Below are 19,551 nucleotides of genomic sequence, written 5' to 3' on the forward strand. Positions count from 1 at the left end.
CCTTTCTCTGGCTATCTCTTATCTTTCTCTGTATATATCTCTTTTACTCATCTCTGTCTATTTCTATCTTTCTCTGCATATATCTCTTTTACTCATCTCTGTCTTTCTCTGTATATATCTCTTTTACTCATCTCTGTCTATCTCTATCTTTCTCTGTATATATCTCTTTTACTAATGTCTGTCTATCTCTATCTTTCTCTGTATATATATCTCTTTTACTAATGTCTGTCTATCTCTATCTTTCTCTGTATATATATCTCTTTTACTCATCTCTTCTCTTTTGTTTTCCAGTGGTAGACATTTGTTCCTACTCCTTCTGAAAGATCTTTCTTCTATATTCTAGCCATATACTTTATATTTCTGAAGACTTATCTTTTCCAGCAACTTTGTGAATGATGTGTGACACATTGTGGAAGCTGGGCACCTTTGAATGTTTCTACAGATAAATGGCGCTATACAAATGCTGTTTCATCATCATCATTATCTTTCTGTGACCCTCTCACTTCTTCATTCTGCATCTCTTTTACATCGATCAGGAATTCTTTCTTGCCCATTTACTGGCTTTTCTCCGTCATATACTTTTCTCTGTCATCATTTGGGTTAATCATTTAAAGCCTTAAGACATAATATTGCTATGGTGATGGTCATGAAAAATGGTCTTCAATCAATAGTGCATGAATTGCTTGCAAGGTTATAAGAAGCCCTCAAACAGCAATAGATTCTGTGGAGGTGCTGTAATAAAGCAAAAAATACACACGAACTTTGTAAAAGCAATTCATTCCAACAGAGATTTAAGGAATACTGGTACATGAGGTGATTTTTATATGATTCATCATTTCTTAATATCCACAAAAAAATTCCACTTTATAGCTAATTGCATGCCCCCCCCCCCCCCCCCCCCCCCCCCTTCAAGCAATTCTTGGCTGGGAATTTCAACAGCAATAATGAAATAGAGATGAAAAAAATTTCACCTATTTGCAATGGCTCGCCAAAATCATTTTTTTTCACCTCGGCATTCCTCAAACACTGTGATAGTGAACAGCAATCATGCAAATTTTTATGGCCTGTACTGAAACATTCCTCAGCTTTAACTACAACAGTTGCATTATAGATTATGACGTAGTACTAATGAAGATGATTTTGATGTCATCTGACCCTCAGAAACAAAGTGCTGCGTTATTGACGAATTTGGCCAAGAAGAAGATTATTTCTGTGTAAGAACTATGTACACTGGCAAGAAAAACATACAGCACTGACATTTAAGGATAGATATTTTCTTCTATCCACTTGTTGTAACAGCTCCAACTAGAACTACCCTAAATATGTTATTACTGACTTCATTGTGAAATAGAACATTACAGAATAAGAACATGGAAAGAAGTACAAGAAAGAATTACGTATTAAAGAGACTTGGCATATGCATTGAGTAGTTGAGTATTTTTGTGTGTTTTTTTTTATCATGTGACTTTTGAACAGAGCCTCTGGTAGAGAGTTGCTTGTTTGCTTGCTTTTTGGCTGCAAATTTTGTTTTAAATGTCTTGATGTGAAGACACCATCAACCCTATACAATTTCAGCTCACACTTTTGGGTGAAAACTGAAAGAGACTTGTGAAGGAATGTTTACATCAGTTTACCTTTATGGAAGGCTACCTCAGTATTAAGTACAGTTGAACCTCTCGTATCCGGACAAGTCGGGACTGCGGCTCATCCGGATAAGGGATTTGGCCGGATACGGGAGACTCAATGCTTTATACATGTATATATATACATACACATGTACTGATGTAGCCCATTGTAGTACCACATGTAGTAATGTGTATACTGCAACCTTTTCATTGTTACACTCAGTAACAGACCCCAAAATAGAGGCTCGTGTTTGCAAGAATGAAATCATTTTCTTTTATAAATTCTTGGGATGATTTATCTAGATTTATAATCATTAAGAAATGTATCAAGTAGATCTTGAAAATAAACAGTACGAGTCGATGAAACGACGCTTCAAAATTCGGTCATCACGGCTCGGCAAAGTCGACTGTAGGTCGCCATTGTTAGATTGAGTTGGGAATCCCCCTTTCCTTCCGTAATTATTAAAAAAAAAAAAAAAAAAATCACGGCAAAATTGCGTCCGTATAAATAATAGAGAGATCCGGATAAAGGGAGGCCGGATAAGAGAGGTTCAACTGTATCTCATAATACAACCAAGCATGTGATACAAAATGTGTGTTTCTACACAAATATCTCAATGGCCAATTCCTTCTTGGGTTATGAAATGTGGAGCATGTTTTCTGAATTGCCCTCAGGAATTCAAGACACCCTCTATTTACACATGAAACCTGCTTTGATGTATCCTGAAACATTTGTTCATGATTGTAGATTACTTTATGCCATTTGCAGGGTATAGAAAACATTGCCAGCGACTGCAAATACATATAATTTTTCTTAATTAATGCATGAAAGTGTGTATCATACATACATGTAATATGATACACACTTTCAATGCATTAATAATAAAGTATTACTTTCCTTTAAGGACTAAAGCAAATCAATCATCAATCAATGTCAACCCCCCCCGAGGTCTCTGCTAATCTCTTCCTTTAAGTCAAGTCCTTTCATCTAGGTGATGTTTTACCGGTCATTGGTTAGGTATATTAGGTGAGCTTGTGCCCCACTCCCATGCCTTTGCCATATGTTTCTGTCACTGCGTGTTAAAACCAGCTACCGAAGCCAAGTGCATAGAGTGTTTAGTTTGCAATGCCCAATGCCTGGTTCTGCCCTTGCTTTGGTAGATATGAAAGCATCACCAATCCTATATGAGGAGGACCTCCCTACATGACATGATTTGATTTGATTTGATTTGATTTGATTTCTGCATTCCCTTTTTTGGACAAGAATATAACAAAGAGCCAATTGAACAAAGTTCCTGAGTAATATTTGAGCAGCGAATTAAATGGACATCGGCTGATGGTTAACATTTAATAGATAAAACTGTTTTTCTTAATAGTACAAAATGATTTCGAGCAAATTTCGAGCAAATGTCTTTACGCATTAAATGAAAATAAAATTTTACGGACAATCTGTTCAAAAGACAAATTAAACAAATCTAGGAGTAATAGGAATGCAGGAGACCATTACTGTAAGCACATGCTTGACGCGGCCAGTGGCTTCATATATACACACATAATAATACAATCAAAGATAGTTCGGTCGCCACTCATAGAGCAGATTCTGAGTGGGTAAAAGATATTCAGCATGACACAAAATGTGAAGAGTTTGTGCAGATGAAAATGTGGTAGGCTACTTATGGTACTAAATGGTGGTATTTATTGATAAAGTTAGATCGCTATAGTTGTGATGATTTCTTTTTTTCCATGCAGAAAATTGAGAAGACATGATGTCCCACTCTAAGTCTTGATGTCCACATCCAACAAGCTCGTACTATGATGGTTAAGACCACGTCATCGGTTTCCTTAATGAAGATGATCTCTCTTTCATTATGTCTTTCACTAAAAAGCCATTTAGCACGATGATGGAGGTCTTATGAGAAGCACACTCACAATGTATGAAATGTATCAATTACATTTGGTTGGGTATTGACATCATATTAAAAGCATAATCATGCTAGTTTGTGAACAATAAATATTCAAATGCGATTGAGTATACTTTACACAAGTGCTTGCAGAAAAACTTTTCATGGGTTGAATATTGACCTAGAAATTTCCTGTCTGAAATTCTTTGCTTATTCTTATCTCTTTTCTGACAATTCATTTAAAGTTTTTATCATCCCTCAGTATGCATGTCGGGAACCTTCCTCCCCCCCCCCACCCCCCCCCCCCCCCATCCCTGTGCCTGACACTAAATCTTCCCTAGCATTGTCTTGACCATTGTGTATTGTGTACATGTGCTTGACTCATCACCATACGCTAGACTGGGAGCGAACAATCGAGAATGCACAAATATACCAGTATCTTCCACCCAGTATCCGGAGTGTTGCACATATTTCATCACGGCAGCGAGAAACACAATCTTGTTTCTGAGTGGCCCTGACTGAATGACTGACATAGCTGGCATACTTGACGTACAAGGACTAAAGCAGCTCAGGTCTACTACTTGGTGATACCACGGGGGATGCGGCCAGGGCAGCTCTCTCTCTCCTATACCACTCTTACTAGAGATGACTTGTTCTGGAAGCTACCGCCAATTTCTACTCCATGTATCTCTCCCCAGCACACACTCTCTCTCTTCCACACAGTGTCTGGTTGGGAAAACATTTCTTCTCACACCATTTCAACCTCTCTGACAAACATACATGGCCCTATCTTTGTGAAAGGAAAATGATCTTAATCTTTACCAATTTCTGTCTAGTAAAAGTGAATAAAATGATTTGAAGTGACATTCTGTTTCATCTCAAAGATTATTATCCTTGGCACCTCAAACAATTTGAAATATTTTATCGAATCTCTGCAGTTATAGAAGGCACACTTGATTAAAAAGGATGAAGCTGGTTGGAAAAGAATTGGGGTAAGATACTGAAAAAAAAGAAAGAAGGAAGAGGAACAAGTTAGAAGATGGGAGGAAAGAAGATCCATTATTGTCATTTTTTTCAGCAAAGGGTCACTTTAACAGGAAAATGAAAACAATCTATTTTCATCATGCATTTTTGCTTCCAGATAATAAGCTTTTCTGGGGAACACAAGAAGGAGATCTAATTTTGATAAGGCAATTTTACAACATAATGACTCAATTTGGCAACATAATTAATGTACTAAACATACTGTGACAGTGTTCACACACAAATTAATTTCAGACTTGGATGCACCGTGTATGGTTGTTTGGGCGAGGAAAAGAATCAACCTGATCACACAGGGTTGTCACGGAAACTCCTCTTCATTACATTGCTGGCAATTCATTGGGTTGTAACATCTCGATTTCAGTGAAAGAAAAATCAGTGGGGTTAACATCCGTGAAAACATGGCCATGGACGAACATGTTTTAAAAGCAATCCAGATGGACATAGGCACAGCTTGATCTGATCTACTGACACACTTCTTTCGGTGAGTGGAGGAAGAGGAGATGGGGAGGGTGGGGGGGGGGGGAGGGGGGTTGGGATGAGGGAGGGGAAAAGGAATGGCTCCAATGAGCAGTTGCAAAAACATTGGGGAACCCTTGCAGTGGCAACATGGAGCAAACAGGACCGGGATGGGCAAGGTGAATCTATCAAGGTAGACTCTCCAAGGCGATGAGCCAAGCAGTCAAGGAGAAAAATGAAGAGGAGGAAGAAAGAGATAAGATAGGAAGATAGATAAAGGGAGAGAGAGAGAAAGAAAGAGGTATATAAAGAAGATACAAAAACATTCTGGAAATATGGGAGAGAGATGGGAAACGAAGAATAGATGAAGGGCAAAGAAAGGAATATTCACAGATTGAAAGAGAACAAGAGAGAAGGAAAGAAGGAAGGGAAGATGAGAAGAAGGAACTAGAAATGGAGAGTGATATAGAAAGAAAGAGATAAACTGAGAAAGAGATTGGAAAGGTATAGGAAAGAAAGAAAAATACAGCAAAAAAAGAAAAGAGAAAAGGAAAGAACTATAGTCAAAGTCTGAAGGAAGGCAGAGAAGGAACTGAAAAAAAGACAGAGGAGAGAGAAACATAGAGAGCGAAAAAGAGAGAAAGATAGACGAGTTATAAAATGATGGAGAGAGAAGAGAGGAATATATAGTAGTTACCGAGAAAGGGGAGAAAGAGAGAGATATATATATTTTCTAAGGGGGAGATGGATAAAGGTATGGAAAAAGAGAGAAACAGAAGAGAGAGAAATATATAAAGTGAGAGAGAAAGATATGAATGATAAAAGAGTTATACAGTGAAGGTGAGAGGAGAGAAAGAGAGAAAGAGATACATAAGGGGGAGATGGATGAAGGGATGGAAAGAGAGGGGGAGTGGGAGCAAGGTAGGCCAACCCAATTACCCGGTTCAAAATCATCCCCAAATGCAGGCACTGGGGGAATCATTTTACCGTTACACGCAGCCCACTCATCAATCAATTTGTAAACATTAACATACCTGCGGGAGAAATCTCACGAGCAAGGCACTCAGTGAACCAAGTACCGGTGGATTTGTATCCACTTTTAAAGTATTTCTTACATACCTGACAACATCAGGGACTGTATTTCCCCTACCGCGCAACAGATAAGCTTAAGGCACTCTACAAACGAATGATTTTAGACGTCTAAGGAATGAATGGGATAGACAGGGAAACAAAGATATATATACAACATAGTTGAGCTATGTATCTATATTCCTTTAGATATACCTGTGGTTTCAAAAGAGACATCAGTTTTCTTTTCTTTTTTTTGATGGTGTTAATTCTCCTGTGTACCTCAATTAGTGATTGCTGGCATACATTTTCATTCAAAATGCTCTGGCAAGAATTGAATCTATGAGTTCCTTCAATAGACTGCATTTAACTGAATTACTGTATGTTCAAATAAAGGCATACACTGCACTTTAGTAGGGTTTGTGAAGGGGAGTGGCTAATCCTCATTCAAAAATCACCTTGGCAAACACACTACATTGGATAAGACCTCTAGGCTCCCTGCCTTCGTAAACGCATTGAACCAAGGAACAGACAAAGATTTATAACAAAAATCCACATGATGCAGAAATTTTGTGTATTATATTCTTGTTACAGTGATTCATAAATTTCCCAATCTACTTTTCATTATAGAAATTTGGGGTTACAGGAGGAGCTACCAGAGAAGGCTGAGCAACAAAATGAGATTTCTCCGACTCCCCCCCCCCCCCCCCCCAACACACACAAAGTTTGCCAACGTACAGGGGAACTTCACATTTGTGAAAGGCATCCCAGCATCACACACAGAGTCTCGGGTGGGATTAAAGGGCCATATCAACTTCTACCCTGTCAAAATGGTGCTTGTATGACCCATCTTATTACAAGAACAAAAAAAAGATATATATATATAATATAATATAATATAATGATATAAAAAATATAGAAAAATGCCTCTTCAGTATGAAGGTAGACAGACAACATTTCATACTCTTGAAACCTCTTGATTTATTGGTGTATTATTTTCTAAAATACACTGAGCTGCACTTAAGACTTTGTTGACACATTTTTGTACTGTACTAATTACTTCATTTACCTGTTTTGCATGATTTTGCAAAGGAATCTCTGTCAACAGTATTTATTTGATTACATCAAGATCTTCCACATCCTGCATTGATTCTGTTTTTTGCTTTTTATGCAATTGTAACCTTGTGAACATTTGCATTTACATATTTTGTCCTTTAAGAAACAATTCATCCATAGATTGCTATGATGCAAGTGCTGAGTGGATTCCAGAAAAGATGGCACTGATATAATTATGTAGGTCTTGAAAGATAGGGCCCTGAAATGTTTCTGGAAGGCTGGTCACGGTAGATGGATGTAATTTGGAAGACATCAATAAGAGAGTAATAAAGAGATAGCTTGACAGATAGCTAGCTTCAGCAGAAGAGTTAAAGATAATATTTCTTAAAGGAAAAGTTCACCACGATATACTCGTGTGGATTGAGTGAATGCTGTGCAAAATTAGTAGCATGTACATCAGTGAAAGTTAGAGGTACTCAGACCGTCTGTTCAAAAGTTATGAAATTTTTAAACTTTCTGTGCAGTCAGTGGTGGATGACTTTGTTATGTCACATATGTACAATGATATAAACAAAATATTTAAATTTCACCTTGTCCAGGCACAACATAATTTCACTGTAAACAAAACATTCTTCTACCACAGATGAGGAAGCCAAGAAAAAAAACTTTTATTGTACTGCACTTGAGATGAATGAACCTTAAACTATGAAAACATGGAGCTTTCATATCAAAAGAATATAAAATTTTTCATTGAAATGACATGGAATTTGGAAGGCATAGAAAAGGGCTACTACCTCTACACAGAATGTAAACTTGCAAACATTTCTTCCAAGTGGAAATCAATTTTCATCCAAAGTGCTGCTGACAAGTCATTTCAAAAGGGGTGATATCAGAAATGAAATGAGCTAAAGACTGACAAGACTTGACAGTTCATGAAATTTGATTTTTCTATTTTTTTTTTTTTTTTTTGGGGGGGGGGTGAGGATATTGAAAGCATTCAGTAAGCAAACACTGTGAGATGGATGTGCTGAAGCTTTTGGTAGAATGACTGATAAATAAGAGGTATAGATATATGGATAGATAGATGGAGAGATAGATGGATACATAGATGGATACATAGATATATGGATACCCAGATAGATGAATGGATAGAGAGATGGATTGATAGATGGATGGATAAATATAGATATAGATACAGATACAGATACAGATACAGATACAGATACAGATACAGATACAGATACAGATACAGATACAGATATAGATATAGATATAGATATAGATATAGATATAGATATAGATATAGATATAGATATAAATGGATAGATACAGATAGATAAATAGAAAAATAAATGAATAGAAAGAAAGAGAGAGAGAAGAAAAACCTGTATAATTCTACTATCTGATGGGGGATATCCAAGCCTAGATTTACAGCACAATGAAGAGGCTGTGGCCTGAATAGAATAAAAAGACTATGACCCAGGTAAATGGAAATGTTCTCCACTTCAAGGCAGTGCTGATGTATACAGGTGTGCAGTTTTTATGAGTGCCGTCAAAATAGGTGAAGGTAGCTATCTACGCAAGTCTTCTCTTGACTAGATTCAAAACACTCTGTCGTAGCTTTATGCTACAACAATTACCTCTGTCTAGTGTTCTTCATTATTGTCCGGGCTAGGGGTAGTCAGATGATTGCTTTTCTTGCATTTGTTTACTCTGCAGCGGATCTCAAAACATTCTGTTTGGTATTTCAGGGTTTGTTTGCCACAACGCCTTCAGTGCAGTTTACCTCTTGAAAAGTGATTGTTGTCCCATATGTAAAAGCATCCTTTGATTATTGTGAAAATCTTTCTCTTTCTTGCATTATTTCCACATTGAATCTCAAAACATTCGTTTTCTTCATACAGGTCTCCTTGAAGGCTCCAATTTTACAAGCATTATACATGCACCAATATCCCACATATATATGTCTAGCATGCCTGAAGTGTGAAAAACTTCTTTGCAACTGACGGTTCTTCTATCGGTAAGGCATTGGAGTTATGGTGATGCTATTTACATCTTGATGTATTTCTCTAGTATTTCTCTAGTATTTACTAGTAGCTAATCCCTGTATTACTGCTTTGAAATGAATTTAAATATCATTGTCCGGCCTAGTTGGTTGATTGTATGCATTGCTTGAAGGTTTGGTATTTTTTTTGTTTGATTCAATGATTTTGTCTGTACAAAACCTCCTAAGTCATAACCTTTGCATGCATGCAATGCTTTAAAAGTGAGGGACATATTTTGGTGACTTTAAAGAATCAATGATTTTGGCAGGTGAGTGTCAGACACTTGGCAGAAAACCCAAGGGGAAGCAAAAGTTCTGAAAATTTCTTTTAAAACTCTTTTTGTGCCAGGGTCTTTGGACAGTGTGTGCAATGCTGTGGTGTTTTCTGTGCCAATCAGCACTCAAAAGCACACAAAGGATTCATACAAGTGCTGGATACATTACAGTTCCAAGCAAAATGGCTACTAAAGCAACCTGATAACATTGTTCAACGTTCAAACGTAATGAACATGAGCAACAAACCTAAAAGACAAGCCAAATGCATCCAGTATATCAAGTAATCTTTGATTCCAAAACCAAGGAGTCCATTTAAAAGCGAATGTTTCATTTGGTTTTCTAGTGAAGAGAGAAAACTGACCAAACTGGCGATGTAAACTTAGCCATTCCTCGAAAAACTGTGAAGTGGGACATCACATGAAAATTTTGATGGTTACGTGGGTCAATAGTCACTTGGACTAACACCAGTTGGACGGTAAATTCTAGGAATGTCTGAAGCAAATACTGCTAAAACCACTTTAAGGACAGAAATTTTCATGCACATGAAACTTTCAGGAATTTCATGAGGAGCTTAAGATCTGCAAAAGTAAGATGCTCGCAAAAGTGTTAAGCTACTTTGTCTATACAACACATTGCATTGAAAACGCGAGGCTATTCATGAGAGTTTTATGCCATAATAAAGGCTCCAAGTTGCAATTACATTTCATGATGTGAATGCTTCTGGTTTACAGTATTTGGTCTACACAAACTTGGACCATGCGGGTTGAGACCAAATGGGCATTAGATAATGTGGGATCAGATCAAGTGGGAAATTTAGGTCTACATTTGGGCACAGCTTACACTCTTGTGGTGACCGAGAAACTCCATACAATCAGGGCTCAATATTAGCCAGTGGCCCAGGGCCACCAAATATTGATATCGGGCCACCACATTTCCAAAAAGGTTATTTTTTGGTGGCCCCAATCAGGCTATTAGGATTAAAAATCAATGTTATGGTTCTCTTAATTTCCCGCAAACACGTTTTCTTTTCGGGCCACCGCAATTTGAAATTTCGAGGTATTGGTGGTCCAAATGGGACACAACGGTAAAAAGTGAGTGTCGAGCCTCGAGAAATCCTTGATCCTTTTGTTGCTTCCTTATGGTTAAGAGGTGTGAGGCTGGTATTTAAAGGGTTAAGATGAAGCTGTCTAGGTCTGCAACCCAAAGCACCCAGCTGTAGCATCCAGGGGTAAAAAAGGTTACACATACTTGTCATCAGTGCGTATTACGTGAAATCAAGTGACAGTCGCCCCGACAAACGCGTCTCCGAGGCAGCCACTTAATGTGGGCGTGAAAAAAAAAAACCCATCGACCCACTAGATGCCGCAGAGCTAGCTCAGCTGGTTTATTTATCGATACACATAATGCACTCTTGAGAATGAACCCTTGGCACACCGGAGTAATAAACATTCAAAATGTCACAGTGGACATGACGGTAGGTAACCTTTCTTCTATCATCATCAGTTACCAGGCTTGCCAATGTTTCAAGTATATTCTGTCTTAAAAATTCTTAGCCCATTTTGCCCCTCCTTCCCGTAACATGGTGAAGGCTTTGCTAATCTCTTATATCTCCATCTATTAAAAGTCCTTTCAACTGTGGCAAGCAGATATAATGCCATATCGTATAAAGGTGGGACTGAGATACACAAACCTAGCTCATTTCCAGTCCTTCCTTCCCAACCCACCTTCAAAAATACCTTAGTTCACTGGCAGCAAACACAGCAAGAAGCTTCAAACATCAACCTATTGTACTCCCATTAAAGGTATTTTTCTTCAGCCTCCTCTCCATTAAATTAAAATGATAAAAGCCTATGGAGTCTCTAGCATGGAAAGGACAGCAAATGTGATCAAAATGATGCCAAACCAGAAATTATGATTTTAAACAAAATTCTATGTCTGTGGATGAAAGCTTGTAGACACTGGGCAGAGCTGGAGATTCCGAAGAGCTGCCCCCCTTTAATAGACGAGTGATGCTTTACGGGGTCCAAAAGTGCAGAGCACTCTTCTGGATGAATGCAGTCTGTAATGTGGAGAGACCTACCCCCTACGGTACCTCACTACCGCACTGTCTGCCAAGCTTCATCTTACTCATTCATCTCAATTCCAGCCCCCTCCGCATCCATCTCCGAGCATCCATGTCTTCCACCATGACACCAGGTAGCTTCGCAGGACTAAGGAGTGGAGAGGGGGAGGTGGATGTTGCTTTACACACCCCTGCCCCATCCTCCTGCATCCATCCTGTTGCTAGGCACCAGGTAGGTTTATGGGAAAGTGAGATAAGGGATGCTGTTAACCTCTCATCCCTCCCTTGCCCTGATATTGTTGCTATGTGCACCAGCTAGGGTTATACGAAAGTGGGGTAGGGGATTCTGATGCCACTTTAGAACCCCCCATTCTATTGCATCAATCCTGTCGATAGGCGCGAGGTAGGATCATAAGAAAATTGTTGATGAACACCACCCCCCCCCTTCCCTCCCCACCTTAGCATCCATCTTGATGCTTTGTGTGTCACATAGATTGGGAGAGAATGTTGGGTAAGAGATATTGATACGTGAACCCCTCCCTTGCATCCATCTTGTTGCTAGGCAGCAGGTAAGCTACGCATTCAATCCCCTCCCCACCCTCCTTGCATCTGTCTGGTTGCTAGGTACCAGGTAGGATCACAAGAATGTAGGGTAGGGGATCTTGATATATATAGGTCATTCCCTCCCCCTCCCCCTCCTCTGCACCCATCTTGTTGCAATATACGCCAGGTAGGTTTATAGGAAAGTGCAGTACGAGATGCTGTTATACCTATACACATACCTTCCCCTACTTCACCCATCTCATGGACCGCATCTGCTCGCACAATAAACTCAATGGGAACACCGACGACGCAACATGAACTTAGCAAGGACATGGCTAGGACGTAGCATGCATGGGACAATGTCAAATATTTCGAAAACAACAAAGTTGGTGCATTTTGGTGCATTTTTTTTTCAACAACATAGTGGGAACTTCCTCTGGTGTAATGGGAGCACAGAGAAGAATATTCATTGTAACGATGTCAGTAACATATCAAAAATTTTTGTACTTATAAGAAAGAAATGACAAGATGACAGTATATGGACTTAACCACAATGTTAAGAATTTATTACTTCTGACTGGATCCTTCTTACAATGCCTTTCCTTTATCTCTCCAAATTCATCTTTGTGTCAGTGAAGTTTGCTGAATAAACATAACAGATTTGGTGAAAGTCCCTCTTTAAGATGGATGAAAATTCAAATTCAAATGGGCACTCTGTCTAAGTGATGAGTGCTTGCATGAGCACATGGAGAATGAAAAAGTGGAGGGAATGCATCTGTGTTAACAGCTGCTACACAATGATCTATAGTGGCCCCGTAGATAAGACTACAGACCATCACTCCTGAAGTCCTTGGTTCAAGTCCCTTTTCAGCAGTGGATGTTCCCTAGCAGGATGCTACATACCTTTTTTTTTTTTTTTTTGCTGTTGTTGTTACCACTTGCCCAGTCGGGCAAGCAGATTTTCAAATCATTACAGAAAACTTGCTTGAACATGAATTTTACTTGCCCGAAAAGAAAGTCCAAATATATATATATATATATATATATAGAAATAATACAAAATACAATAATTTGAATAACAAAACATGTTGATTCACAGCTGGCTTAAACACAAACAACACACATATGGCATCGCATAGCACTTTTAACATTTGCAGGATATAATCTCACATACTCTAACTTGTTTGTTTCTCTTACACAATTGCTTGATTCTCCTAGATGGCGTTAATAAGAAGAGTGTGACTGGATGGTTATTATCTTAACACTGAAAGAAACATGCTCTCTATGTTGAGTGGCATTTTTCTTTACTGCTGAGGGGAAGGCAATCCCTCACTCAACATGAGCAAATTGTGAGTCGGTATTTTTTCCCTCTTCCGGTAAACTGACAGAATCTTTCCATGCATGTATAATGTGTGTTTTCCCCAAGTTTTTTTAAAACAATCCACAAATTGGGCCCTCTTCATAGGGGGAAGGGCAGACTCGAATGATATCATTACTGAGCTGCCAAAAGTTTGACGAGCCCCTAGACCGATCTTGGCATGAACCAATCATCACGTTGCCAAGGCAGGCCAGAAGTTTGGCCTAGAACTCCCAGTGAGGTCTGAAGGTAGCCCCCAGGGTTGGGAGGGGGTGGGGGGGGGGGGGGGGGGTTGGGGGTGACGGCTTCTTGGGCAAAGACTATACACACAATTAGATATAAGACTCACTTTTATCTACGTTTACCCTACGTAAGTTTCACATTTCTGTATACCTTTATGTCTCTTTAAGAGATAGTTGTATTTTCAAACAAAGATCCAGATGCATTAAGAACATATAATAATCTTTGCTTACGGTCTGATGAAAAAATCTTGCAATTTATACTCACTAGTTCTCATGAATTTTACTCCTATATTTCTCTCCTGTACTCTCTCTACAGAAGCATATATTCTTCTCATCACTCACTGCAAAATGAATTATATGCATATCTTCCTCTCTTTCATCTCTCCCTTTTGGAAAAGAGACCATCTACTTTTTTTAAATCTCTTTGAGAAGCAAAAGGGCATAAGAATACATAGAACTCTACGGAGCAGAATCACCATCCTCCTGCTCTTAAACTGACACCATGTCTGGTCATCTCTAAATTCTCTGTTCCACTTTATCCTATTTCTCTTCTCTCTTCTCTATTTTGCTCTCCTCAACATGGTGATACCAGTTCTCAAATTCCAATTCTTTACTCCTCTCTATCTTTTTCCTCATCTTTCCTCCCTCTCATCTCTCTTAATTCATGCATGCGAGCTGCTACTAGATCACTCAATTACTCAATTAGCAAATTTACGTCTTCCTATTAGCAACAATATTCTTGTCCTACAGTCGAGTCCTGTTATCTCCTTCCCAGTTTGTAAGATGTCTGTCATATGTATAGTTACGAATTATTAGAAGTCACAAAAATACACACACTCTTTAATCACTTTCACTTCATTTAATGAGATGTCTAATGACCATCTCAGTCTGGACATTATTCTTCACTGCATCTTTATCAAATAAGGTTGTGTATTAGCTCATAGCAGATTTTACGATAGAACAGACACAAGTGTCTAAATCTGGTTTAGAAGTGTACAAATGATTTTGATCACAAAATGGGGTAAGCATTATCTTAAAATATTTCAAGGTAAGTCCATTATCAGATAGAGTGAGGTAAAACCTTTCCAGTGACACCTCACTTGTAATATAACAATAGTCTTGAAGTTATGAACAGATATACCCAATATTTTCTTGATCATTTTCTCACATTTTTAGCAGCTTTTATCGCAAATATCTCAAATGAGAATGGAGTTAGTTTCCTTTGCGATAAAACTCTTAAAATATGAAGAGTTTGTTTGCAAAAACTGATAAGTCCATATTTGTCAAATGGAGATATTTGCGATTAAAGGTCAAGAAAAATAAAGAGAATAATAAGATAATTTTTGCTTCTTTTGACCATAACTTCCAAAATATACCTTCATATGTAGTGGCCAATATATCATTTAAAAGGTATTATTTGGTACTTTATGACAGTGACCGTACTTCAAAATCTTCAAAAATTGACTTATCGGTTTTTGCAAACAAACTCTTCATATCTCACACATGAACAAGAAATTGTTTTCATGAAGCTCACATCCCACAATTAGATCATCAAAGTGCCCATGGGGCAGATATATGTATTGATAAACAACAACACAACAATTTGATGGCAACACACTGAAAAGATCTGGTGGAACTGTACAGAGAAGAATGAGACATTATCATGGGAACACTGAAATTTTCGAAAACAAATAATGAACACATAATGACAAAATCCATTAGTCAGCACCTCAAATACTCAAAAGTCAATTCACATCATGACTTCACTGTTAGAAATGTCACAGGGTTGAAAAACAGTATCTGAAACACTGATCTCATTAACAAAATCTAATTTGTTCCACTAAGGTACTTATGACCAAAACAAAACACAACAACCTCAAAGAAATCTTTGGTAGTAGTCTCGGCGACATTAATGAAGAATTTTTTAAGTGCTATGATGGGATGGTATTCTGTTGTAAGATGAGCTCTAATCCAACAAACCACTAAATTCTTTGCCATGTTATTACATCAAAGTCATGCAAAGAAATAACCACACAAATTGTTTAAATTTCACACACACCGTTAACCTCAAATTTACAAACTATACACAAAATTACCCACAAGAAAAAAAAAGAGAGAGAGAGAAAAAAAAAAAGATGAAGACAACTGGGGGCCTGGACATGAGACTAGTAAAACGGGTGTGGCAGGGTACCGGTAGACTTACCTCTTCTGCATCGGCCGCATCCCTTTCAGCCCTCTCCCTGGCCCTTCTCTCCCGCCTCTCTCTCCTGGCCCGCTCCTCCTCCGTCTCCTCGCTGGGGCCGTTCTGTTCTGCCTCCTCCTGAGCCCTGGGTGGAAAAATGATGATGGTGATAGTGATGATGATAATCAATATAATAATAATAATAATAATAATAATAATAATAATAATAATAATAATAATAATAATAATAATAATAATAATCACAATAATAATAATAATAATAACAATAATAATAATAATAATAATAATGATGATGATGATAATGATAATAATAATAATAATACTGATGATGAAAATAACAATAATAATGATAATAATAACAATAATAATATTGACAATTAAAACTGTTCATAATAATACAAGTAATAATGTTAATGATGATATAATGATGATCCTACTACTACTACAACTACTACTACTACTATTACTACTAGCAATGATAATGATAATAATAATGATAATCATATATGGCCTTCTTTAACAAGGGTAGCCTCTTCAATGTTGCCCCTGTTCTATCAGAGGGTCCAGCCAGTATTACCCAAGCCTTGCACCACCAGGTAACCATTCACACACCTTGGTCAAGCGAGACACGGTCAGCTAAAAACATCTTACCGAAGTAGGAATTTGAACTCACAAACTCTGTATGAGTGTCAAGAGCCTCATTCACAATGCCCTATGATGCAGAAGAAATTCATTTGATTTTGATTTAACAAATAAACATAATTTAGAAAATAAACATAATATTACATAATCATGCTTTGGCACATAGTGGTAAATGAAAGATATGAAAGTAAATTAATTATCCTACACACCAGATAGTGGAAGGCCAAGAAATCTGTCAAGCACAAATTATCTCTTGATTTGGGAGAAAAAATGGGACAGATAAAACTTGTAATTGGGAGGAGACCTCCATCTTCATCTTTTGCCTGATCTAGATGGAGGTCTCATTTACTTCTAACATGACGAAGAAATATGAAAAATTAGGGTGATTATATGAACTAATCTACCAAAAATGAGAATGCCTACCAAAAATGAGAATACCTACTTCCACTGCTGTATCTATGGCAATAATCATAACTATCATTGTTATCTATTTATCTTCCAACTATTGCTGATTGATTAAATAAACACAACTCATAATAACAACACTACAACTACTGGTCATAATGACAATTACAAGTGATGATATTGATAATGATCATAATTAAATACTGATAATTTATGAAATAACAATGATGATAATGAGAGCCATATTCCAATTAGTAATGTGCCTTGATAGGCACTGCAGAATGAGTATCCCAAACACCAACAACTGCATACTTGGGACATACATATACCCTACCAAAAGATGCATAAATTAAAAATGTATTTGTCCATACTCTGTGTTTTTGAAGGGAAAGTTCATTGACCCTTTGCTAACATTCTAGTAGTCTTGTACCTATAGGTCACTGACCTGTGCATGGTATGACTTTACTTATCTCAAGTCATCAGTGTAGGGAGTCATAATAGATAAAATTTTTATTTTTTTTTCTCCTTTTCTTTTTTAAAAAGGTCACTGACCTATTGAGTTTTGACCTTTATGATATCTATCCCAAATCTGAACCTGAACCGTGCCTCCACAAAATTCAAATGTAATGTGACTTCAGTTATTGGGCATAACATGTTTTGAAGTAGAGTTAAATGGCATTTAACCTTTGACCTTTCCAGCTGGTTCAAGATAACCTATTGACAGATTCTGTGACGCGCTATGTGTATTTTTGGCATGGGCAGCGCCATACTGGGTGTATCATCCGACCCCCCCTCCGCACTCCCCCACCCCTCTCCCTACATTAGCACGCGCGCAGAATGAAAAACTGCGTTAGCCAATGGGCGTCTCGTACTGAGTGCGCGAATGCTTGCTAGTGCGCGAACCTTTGTTACAAGTGCGTGATAAACATGTTGCCCGGGGTGGGGGAGAGCAGGGGGGGTCGGCTGATACACACCGATACACCCACTATGGCTGCGCCATGTGCCGTAAAATGTCTGCTGCCCTCAACGAACCCGAATCGGTCAATACTCAAATTTAGCCCACACCTTTGCGAGATGTTCCAGTGGTGCTAACTAGGGATTCGAATTTATTGATGGGAAAAGTTCACGAATATAATATTCTTTTTAGGGAAAGTTCAGTGACCCTTTGACATTTGTCCAATTCAACCCCAAATATCAAAATTGTGATCTTAGCATGATATACCTGTTGACAGAAATCGAACAATTACACATAATTTTATCTGTTGAGAAAAATGTGGCCAGTACAGCAAACACAAGTCACATGTACTATGGTCATTGTTGGGATTAATAATAATAATAATAATAATAATAATAATAATAATAATAATAATAACAACAATAATAATAATATTAATAATAATAATATCAATAATAATGATAATAACTTTTCCCAGTTATCACACTAAAATCTTGTGTTTTCAAATTTTTAACACAACTTTAACAAAACACAAAGGCATTGCTGTGAATCAAAGAATTCCTTACCTGCTATAAAAACTACCATAAAAAGCATCTGCATTAAATGACGAACAAGTATAGCACTGTATTTTATTTTATGAATACTCCCTCCCGCCCCCACCAATTAATTTTTGCAAACTACATACATTTAATTATCTTGCATCCAGTTTAAATGCACTGCCTGTTGCTAAGGTGCCCAAGTCTCAAGCAAGCCCCCTGGCTATTAGGAATGACCATAGTCCTAAATGCACTCATAAAATTTCAAATAATATATTGGTAAGCCTTTCTTTGAGTCTGACATGAGTAGTCATTAATACCAAATCATATATCTCAGTATATATTCATTTTGTCTATCTAGTTATCACTGGGCCTTTATGTTCTATTTCCAAGGGTGAATGAATAATCTTGTTTCCTTGAACAGTGAACACTTCTGTCGAGATCCTTAAATTATTTTGTCTGGTAATCAACTTGTAGTTACAGTACATAGTCGATCCTACTCCTAACAAAGTTCTTTCTTCTTCTTCTTCTTTTTTACTACCCTGTAAACATATCAACCCTATCAAGAACTACTGATAATGTTATCTGTCTCTCCTTTTCCCCTGCTTCACTCTACTGCCACACGTTCACACTGTCTTTACCCAGTCCCCACAGCACACTATCCCAATTAGCATTCCGTTACCCATATAAGGTATGTGCATCAACAGTACACAGGCGTGCACATATCGGACTAGGGGCTACTGAACTTCACATCTCTGCACCGCAGACTCCGCCGGGGGAGCCCAACTCGGCGCCGCCTCTTGCTTTAATGAGCCCTAAGCAAGCGCTGGCAATCTAATTGAGATGTGGAATTGTAATTGTGACTGTGCGGATTTGACAAGTCCTCTGGATTAACAAGGACTAAATTTACATTGCCCGATGCTATTACCAGCCACAGAGTAAATGGAGACGCATCCATGGTCATCCATTATTGCTCCTTTTATAACACTTAACACCGGTATGTAGGACACATCACGCAGCATTGAAGTTAGCACAGTTTCCAATATAAACGATCAATCTATCAATTTCAAGAATTATCAGTAACAAGATATCTAAGATCCTCAGTTAAGGAGTGGACTATTTGTTTAAAGAAATGT

The 19,551-nt window shown here is 37.9% G+C and overlaps 1 protein-coding gene across 1 annotated transcript in view; it reads right to left on the reverse strand.

The window, feature by feature from the left end:
- Positions 1-19,551, reverse strand: part of LOC139734513 (uncharacterized) — a 106,311-nt gene that overhangs the window by 42,107 nt on the left and 44,653 nt on the right. The window contains exon 4 of the mRNA XM_071645291.1: positions 15,878-16,001. Within this exon, the coding sequence (XP_071501392.1) occupies positions 15,878-16,001 (124 nt within the window). The remainder of the gene's footprint in view (positions 1-15,877; positions 16,002-19,551) is intronic.

This window comes from Diadema antillarum, unplaced genomic scaffold (assembly GCF_040938485.1).
Source record: "Diadema antillarum isolate AM-2024a unplaced genomic scaffold, OU_Dant_1.0 scf00000026, whole genome shotgun sequence".
Classification (NCBI taxonomy): domain Eukaryota; kingdom Metazoa; phylum Echinodermata; class Echinoidea; order Diadematoida; family Diadematidae; genus Diadema; species Diadema antillarum.